Below are 9191 nucleotides of genomic sequence, written 5' to 3' on the forward strand. Positions count from 1 at the left end.
CCCCATTACACAACATTTATATCACCCAGGTCACAAAGAGAGCGCACAGCATCATCAAATACCACACTTACCCACAGCACACACTGTTCACACTTCTGCAGTCTGGCAGACACTACATGAGAATGAAAGCAAGGACCAACAGACTTAAAAACTGTTTCTATCCACAGGCCATCCGGCTACTAAATCACAGACTCACTTGAAATATCTATAAATACCAATATTTTGCACATATCCCCAGCCTTTGCACATATCAACGCCCCTTCTGAGGGCAGACCGTTAGGCTGTCAGTTTGCCAACCAATAGCAGCAGCTCTCAGCTCAATCAGCCAATAGGATCACAGTGTCGAAACCACAACACAGGAAGTGCTTGAACTGCCCGATAAACATCCATAAACACCTGCGTTAGCGGGCTAGAAGTCAGAAATGTGCCTCCAACTCGCTGTGTTTGTACCGTGTTAACTCAAAGCCATGGAATCGCTGTCGTGGCTGAGCAGCTCTGTTCTGTCAAACGCAAACGTCGCAGCTTTACTGCTCTTCCTGCTGGTGTTTTTGCTGCTGTATCAGAAGAAGCGGGACTCGGTGTATAGAAACATTCCTCCAGGACCAAAGCCATGGCCGGTGGTCGGAAACTTCGGCGGGTTCCTGGTTCCGTCCTTCATCCAGAGGAGAGCCGGGCAGCGGGCGAGCAGCGGCCCCACCAGCCCCATGGAGGCTTTAGCGGGACTGAGCAGAACTTATGGGAACGTGTTCAGCCTGTTCGTGGGGACTCAGCTGATGGTTGTTTTAAATGGATATGAAGCGGTGAAGGATGCTCTGTCAAACCACCCAGAGGTGTTCTCAGACAGACCTGACATCCCCGCTATCACCATCATGACCAAACGCAAAGGTGAGAATTTTGTACCTTATTTCCCACCGTATAAAAAAAAAGTTGCAGTAATGTGCTCATGCAGATTTGCTTTTGTAAGTGACCAATAAAGTCATAACATACCTGATAAATAATCATAACTCCATATTTCCCCCTTTGTTTTAGTGTAAAAATGGGCATTCTGAAAATGTTCACATTTAATAAACTATACTTTTTAGAAAACATTAAGAACAACCTGAAATTTCTTAAGAAAAATAACTGAAATTTTAACAGTGTTATGCATCAGTTTATCATTCACATATTACAACTTCTTGATCACAGTGTGTCTAAAAAGCACAAAACATTTATTCACAGATATCTGGAACTGAATGATATAGTGTTGTATCATGATCAAAACCACAGTCGGACAAAAAAATGACAAAAAACAAGTCAAAATATTACAAAAATGAGACACAAAATGACAAAAGCGAGAAACAAAATGAGCGAAAATGAGATAAACGACACAACACAAAACAAAAAGAGAAAAAAAGACAAAAAAGTTTCAAAGTGTCAAAAAAAGGACAAACGGAGTGAGACAAAAAAATACAAAACACCTGTCAGGGAGGAGACATTCCAAGCTCAGCAGTAAATACATTTTGCAGTACAGATTTCAAAATGTCCTTGTTATATCTGTCAAAGATCATACTGTGTGGGCTCAGGGACAAAATAACTCAGGAATGGGCCAGAATGATGGCGTGTAGGATTAGAGGAGTAAACTGGATCTGTGAGCATGCCATGACAAGTCCAATAGAAATAAGGTTGAAAACTTACACTGATGTGCACTACCATTCAAAAGTTTAGGGTCACCCAGACAATTTCATGTTTTCTATAAAAACTCACTTTATTTCATGTACAGTTAAGCTGGATCTTAATATGAGGTATACATCCTGTTTCGTTCAAGTACCATAAAATACAGTGCACAGCTACATTATATTTTCCGCTGGCACCCATAAACTCAACACTTGTTTTGCTGCTACCAAGCCAAGGTTTGCTTTTTTTCTCAGCTAGTTTCTTGTAATCTGATTAATAAAATATAAGTGTTGTGATTTGTCTGAGGGTAACATGCCGTGTTGGTTCTGTAATGAGGAGAGTTTCGTTATGGTGCGATTTATCGTGAATGCATGCCAGCTAAGACAGAAAATTGAAGTGAAATTTGTCAATCTGCACTTTGTGGTTTGGCATGTGACCCTTTTCACATGCTGCCGTCTGGCTTCTTATAAGCCCATATCAAGTGGCCGCCGTTTAATGCAGAGCACTTATAAAACAAATCAATCAGTCAAACAATGTAAGCTGCACAACATAAACTGAATCAATTTTTATATTTATATTGTTTACAGGATTGAGTGGCATGTAATGTCACCTAAGGTCGCTCTAATTTCTGTTGTGCTTTGCAGATATTTTCCTAAAACAAATGATCACAAAACTAATCACCACATGATGAACCTGCAGCATTAAGAGCTCTTAAAGTTCTGTTTTTGTCTGTATAGCTCAATGCTGCTAAACAGCACCACAAATTACCCTCCAAACTGATGTACTAACATCCCTCTTGAACAGTTTTAACAGAATACACAACCACAACAAAATGACGTTCCCTGAAGTTTTACTGGAGGACTTCTGACGGCTTCATCTTCAGGAAAAGTTCCCTGTAGGTTACAAAAAGTGTTCCTGAGTCTTTCTTTTTTTTTTTTTTGCCAAAGCAGCATTCCCAGATTGCTCCCTGATAGACACGAGACCTTCAGAAATATTCCTGTGAGGAGATATTCCCTGAAAAATATAACCTTCAGTAAACAGTCCAATTATTCACCCCCCAAAAAATTCACAAACATTCCCTGATGAACACGAAACCTTCAGGGAATATTAAGTGTAAGTCTCCTGAAGGGCCTCCGAAGACAAAGGTTCCCTGAAGGTCCTCTGAAGGTCTCACAAAATAACCTTTAAGGAAGTCCCCAGAATGTTCTCTAAAAGTTCTACGAAAATAACCTTGAGGGAACATCGCCTCAACTGCAACCTTAAGGAAACATTCTGGAGACATTACAAAAAAGATTTCACAAAGGTTTTACAAAATGATGTTCCCTGAAGGTCTTCTGAAGGTTTCACAAGATAACCTCCAGGGAACCTTTCCTGAAGGTTACAAAGAAAGTATTCCTTAGATTCAGAATTTTTTAGATCAAACAACATTCCTAGAGCGCTTCCTGATGGACATGAAACCTTTAAAATGTACCTGTTAATAAGGGAACATTCCAAGCTCAGCAGTAAATACATTTTGCAGTACAGATTTCAAAATGTCCTTGTTTTATCTGTCAAAGATCATACTGTGTGGGCTCAGAGACAAAATAACTCAGGAATGGGCCAGAATGATGCCGTGTAGGATTAGAGGCGTAAACTGGATCTGTGAGCATGTCATGACAAGTCCAGTAGAGATAAGGTTGAAAACTTACACTGATGTGCACTACCATTCAAAAGTTTAGGGTCACCCAGACAATTTCATGTTTTCCAGGAAAACTCACACTTTTATTCATGTGCTAACATAATTGCACAAGGGTTTTCTAATCATCAGTTAGCCTTTCAACACCATTAGCTAACACAATGTAGCATTAGAACACAGGAGTGATGGTTGCTGGAAATGTTCCTCTGTACCCCTATGGAGATATTCCATTAAAAATCAGCTGTTTCCAGCTAGAATAGTCATTTACCACATTAACAATGTCTAGACTGGATTTCTGATTCATTTAATGTTATCTTCATTGAAAAAACGTAATTTCTTTCAAAAATAAGGGCATTTCATTTTTCTGCTTTCGTTCTTTTCCTTTTTCTTTTTTTTTACTTTAGGGATTGTCTTTGCACCTTATGGGCCAGTATGGAGAAAGCAGCGCAAGTTCTGCCACGCCACACTGCGAAGCTTTGGCCTGGGGAAGCTGAGTCTGGAGCCTTGCATCCAGGAAGGCCTCGCCACCATCAAAACAGAACTACTGCGGCTGAACGAGGAGAGCGGTGGCGCCGGTGTGGACCTGGCTCCTCTGATCAGCAACGCCGTGTCAAACGTCATCTGCTCACTGATCCTGGGTCAGCGCTTCCGTCACGACGATCGCGAGTTCCGCAGCATGCTGGACCTGATGGTTCACGGGCTGGAGATCTGCGTGAACAGCCCCGCAGTCCTCATCAACGTCTTTCCGCTGCTCTACTATCTGCCTTTTGGGGCCTTCAAGCAGCTACGGCAGGTGGAAAAAGACATCACCGTGTTTCTAAAGAGGAATATTGCAAAGCACCACGAAACACTAGATCCTGACAATCCACGGGATTTGGTAGACATGTATTTAATGGAGATGTTGGCCCAGCAAGCTGCCGGAGAGAAGGACAGCAGCTTCAATGAGGACTATCTCTTTTACATCATAGGAGATCTCTTCATTGCTGGCACTGATACAACCACTAATTCAGTTTTGTGGATTCTGCTGTACATGGTCTTACACCCTGATGTCCAAGGTAAATGTATCAGCAGTCCATTAAGTGCATCCTTTGAAGACTTCTTATATGTCATTGTTAAATCTAATAACCTGTGATTGTTTACTGATGCAAAATTGATCTCCAGTGGATTGGATTGAAGTAATGGAATCTGCGCTATCGTTTAACAGTTTGGGGTCACTTAGAAATGTCCTTATTTTTGAAAGAAAAGCATTTTTTTTCAATGAAGACAACATTAAATTAATCAGAAATCCAGTCCAGACATTTTTAATGTGGTAAATGACTATTTTTAGATGATTTTTAATGGAATATCTACATAGGGGTACAGAGGAACATTTCCAGCAACCATCACTCCTGTGTTCTAATGCTACATCGTGTTAGTTAATGGTGTTGAAAGGCTAACTGATGATTAGAAAATCCTCGTGCAATTATGTTAAAAGTGTGACTTTTCATGAAAAACATGAAATTGTCTGAGTGACCCCAAACCTTTGAACAGTAGTGTATCTCCAATCAGATCTTGTCTTTTGTTGATAATGATGCCAGTCTTATTGATCGACCATAAAAATGATCTCTGCTCAGAGTTCCAATAGAATTTTGCAAGAAGCCAACAAATGATTGAATATTTTTGCAACAGTATATTTATATTAATCAAATACTTGCAGTTATGCATGAAATGAATATATGTAGAAGAAATTGTGATTTTTTTTTTTAGGCATACAGACCTTGTTTTCCATTTTAATGCAATTTTTCACAGTGGTTTGGTGGTTAGCACTTTCGCCTTACAGCTAGAAGATCCCTGGTTCACGTCCCAGCCTTCCTGGGATCTTTCTGCATGGAGTTTGCATGTTCTCCCTGTGCATGTGTGGGTTTTCTCCAGGTACTCCAGCTTCCTCCCACAGTCCAAAAACATGCTGAGGTTAATTGATAATTCTAAATTGTCCGTAGGTGTGAATGTGAGTGTGATTGTTTGTCTCTGCGTGTAGCCCTGTGATAAACTGGTGACCTGTTCAGGTGTCTGCTGCCTTCACCCTAAGTCAGCCGGGATAGACTCCAGGCCTCCGCAACCCTAATGAGGATTAAGCGATGGATGGAATTTGCTGTGGGCACCTGCAAATCAAATGCTTCCTGGTTTTAGGAAGTCAACAAGTCTGGCTCTATTATTAACTTTTATACTAGTCCAACACTTCTTAATTGCATTGCATGGCTCATTAAATATGCTTTTTTTTTTACTGCACTTTAATACTTGGAAATGTTTCTGCTTGGTCAAAAGTGTTCTGCAATCACTCTTCATTTTTTACTGATTTGATGAGACCAGGACTTTATTCATCATTTAAGGATTCTGTCCTGAATGTTGCTTTTCTCCTGCTGTTCTGATTTCAGACAAGGTCCAGGCAGAGATTGATGAAGTGGTGGGCAAACATCGGGTCCCGTCTTTTACTGACAGAGGAAGTTTGCCTTTTACTGAAGCCACCATCATGGAGGTGCAGAGACTGACTGTGGTGGTTCCACTGGCTATTCCTCACATGACCTCAGAGACAACAGGTAAACAACACCTGCAACCTTTAACTTAACAGACAGTTTACCACCTTTGTCAGTTAATGCTCAACCAGTCAGAATCCTGAGACTGTAGTTATAATTCAGTGAAAATGTACGTTTCTTATCCTTCACTGAGAATGTGTTTCAGTGAGGTGATGGTATTCTTCTTCTCTTTTCAGTGTTCAGAGGCTACACTATTCCTAAAGGAACAGTTATTATGCCCAACCTGTGGTCTGTGCATAGAGATCCCACTGTGTGGAACGACGCAGACACTTTCAAACCTGCACGCTTCCTGGACGATGAGGGGAAGTTGCTCAGGAAAGAGTGTTTCATACCATTTGGGATCGGTAAGTCATTCCTTCCTCATATGAGCCATATGATTAATACATGGATTTATACACTCATTTAATTGTGTATGCCAAGTTCTATCCAGTGAGTCGGCCTTTAAGCAATACTTATATTACCCCAAGCTTAACCGTCACTCCATATCACCGACATCAACTCTCACTCTGTTAGAAATTCTTTATAAAGTCTAAACAGTCAACATATTAGCAAACGTAACTCACTACTGATGTAAAGCACACACCTTCCTGCACTGAGGGCCTAATTTCTGTGTTCAGTGTATCATCATACTAAAGCACACTCTGTTAGTCCAAGACACTTTAATCCACTTCTAATGGCATCTTCACATATGGTTAGCGGTGTGAAAAGCTGCAGAGTTTTGCTATTTGTTTTCCAAGCCTGACATGAAAGAGAAGCTTTTTTGTTTTTACAGTTTTGAAAGAATTGAAAAAAAAATATTCCACAGTATGTGTCCCCTGCTTTCACCCTAAACCAGCTGACTCCAGCCCCCCTGCGACCCTAATGAGGCTTTAGCGGTGTATAGATGGATGGATGGAAGTTCTAACCATTCCTCCCTTTCTGCTCTCAGGTCGCAGGGTGTGCATGGGAGAACAGCTGGCAAAGATGGAGCTTTTCCTGACAGTCACCAGCTTACTGCAGGCCTTTAAATTCAGACTGCAGGAGGGAACGCCTCCTCCTCCGCTGCACGGACGCTTCGGCCTGACGCTAGCACCTTATCCATTCACTGTGTGTGTGAGCGCACGTAACAGTGGAACAGACTCTATGTAAACTGACAAATCCAAAAAATGTTGACCAAGGTCTCCTGGAGAGACACTGTAACATTTAGACAGCATTTAGATACACTTTATGACTCCTATACAGAAGAAGTCACAGAATAGACACTACCGTTCAGAAGTTTGGGGTCTCTTAGAAATACCCTTATTCAGGGACGGCTGGTATAAATGGGCTAACAGGGCTAAGCCCTCCCAGGCCAACACAAAAAAGATGAGAAAATTATTTTTTAAATAACTTACAACAGATTGTTTTAAGTTTAGGTGAAAACAAAGGTAGCAACAGCACCAATCAGTCAAAAGAAAAACACTGAATATCTCTAAATGGGCTTATTTTTTTACAGCCCCAGCAGATACAGTCCGCTTTCATTCATTTCGTTCTTGTAAGTGATTGACAGGTGTCATGTCCCGCCCCCGTGATTTACTGATCATTTGGGCTAACTTCAGGCAGCCCACAGGCCTTGACTTTGACCAGTAACAGCGAGTTGACGCAGTGGGGCTGCTATTTGTGCCAGAGTTGGGAAGGAGGGAGAAAAGGTTAAGCTATGGCGGGCGTTAGCATGAACGAGGTGGATTATTTGCTTTCATGTCCATTTTCCTCAATGTCTTTGGAGGAAAAGCTGGAAGTTAAGAGACTGGGATCACATCGGCCGTCGATGTGAGCTTCTTTTCAAATAACGTAGGCCCATGTTGACCTGTTAAAGGACTGTGACACCTTGTTTTTGCTGAGGTCATCTGTTGTACTGAAGGCGTGTTTTGCACTACATGTCGCCAAACAGTTGTAATAAGACAGTTGCAGCAGGCTATCTGTGGGCAGTCGTTGCAGTTGGAACACGTTTTGTAGTGGTGTGTGTATGTGTGTGAGAGAGTGAGTGAGTGAGAGAGAGTGTTGATGTAGAGCACTAAAAAAGTATAGTGTACCTGTAATTGATGTAACTGTGTGTATCATAGGTCACTTTTGCAGCTGTGTTAACCATTTAATCAGTATTATGCATTTGTTAGCCCACCCAACAAATTTCACCACCAGCCGCCACTGCCCTTATTGTTGAAAGAAAAGCATTTTTTTTCAGTGAAGATAACATAAAATGATTGAGAAATACAGTCTAGACATTGTTAATGTGGTAAATGATTGTTCTTCCTGGATTTTTAATGGAATATCTCCATAGGGGTACAGAGGAACATTTCCAGCAACCATCACTCCTGTGTTCTAATGCTACATTGTGTTAGCTAAAGGTGTTGAAAGGCTATCTGATGATTAGAAAACCTTTATGCAATTATGTTAGCACATGAATAAAAGTGTGAGTTTTCATGGAAAACATGAAATTGTATGGGTGACCATAAACTTTTGAACGGTAGTTTATATATTTTTATCTTAAGTTGCAAATTATTTCTCTAATTATTCAAGCAATTGTGTCCTAAAATTTCAAAAGTAATTATGAATGCTGATGAAATACAGACATCACCCTAATATTCAATGAAGTCTCAGAACTGTCCAATTTAACATTCTTTACAATATTTTTAATGGGTTAATTATATCATGAAGTCAGTATTATGGCAGAGGCCTTTGATTTTGAAAGACACCAAGTGATTTTCTTTATTGATATTTTTTGTCAGTTATTGTTTTATTATCTTAGAATAGAATAGAATAGAATAGAATAGAAAGCCTTTATTGTCACTGTATAACAGGTATACAATGAAATTTTAACTGCTGTGTCGAGATTAACACATAACTTTCCAAATAATATATAAAAGAGTTTATTTTTCTGCTTGGGCATTTCACAACATATTTGCTTACAGACTTCATGTACGAGTTTTTAAAACTTAAATAATAAAATATAATATTGTAATAATAATGGCCTTAATATATCTCGGTTCATTAGTTGGTTCATTGTTTTTTTGCTGTGTTTTTTATTTTATTCTTTTTAGTTTTTTAATATTATTGACTTTCAGGGGCGGGCCTGGGATCTTTCTGCATGGAGTTTGCATGTTCTCCATGTGCATGCGTGGGTTTTCTCCAGGTACTCCGGCTTCCTCCCACAATCCAAAAATATGCTGAGGTTCATTGATTACTCTAAATTGCCCGTAGGTGTGAATGTGAGTGTGATTGTTTGTCTGTATATGTAGCCCTGTGACAGACTGGTGACCTGTCCAGGGTGTCCC

General features: G+C 40.3%; 2 protein-coding genes across 2 annotated transcripts in view; both read left to right on the top strand.

The window, feature by feature from the left end:
- The window catches only part of gstcd (glutathione S-transferase, C-terminal domain containing), a 457968-nt gene extending 449084 nt beyond the window's left edge, over positions 1-8884 (top strand). The window contains exon 13 of the transcript XR_007940647.1: positions 8265-8884. The gene's annotated coding sequence lies outside the window, so the exon portion shown is untranslated. The remainder of the gene's footprint in view (positions 1-8264) is intronic.
- Positions 336-8884, top strand: LOC110971340 (cytochrome P450 2U1). Its single transcript, XM_022221686.2, has 5 exons — positions 336-885; positions 3733-4383; positions 5743-5904; positions 6078-6245; positions 6830-8884. The coding sequence occupies exons 1-5, from the start codon at positions 468-470 to the stop codon at positions 7027-7029; spliced, it is 1599 nt and encodes a 532-aa protein (XP_022077378.2). The 5' UTR covers positions 336-467; the 3' UTR covers positions 7030-8884.
- Positions 8885-9191: the final 307 nt, after the last annotated feature.

The sequence above is a fragment of the Acanthochromis polyacanthus genome, chromosome 3, assembly GCF_021347895.1.
Source record: "Acanthochromis polyacanthus isolate Apoly-LR-REF ecotype Palm Island chromosome 3, KAUST_Apoly_ChrSc, whole genome shotgun sequence".
NCBI lineage: Eukaryota > Metazoa > Chordata > Actinopteri > Pomacentridae > Acanthochromis > Acanthochromis polyacanthus.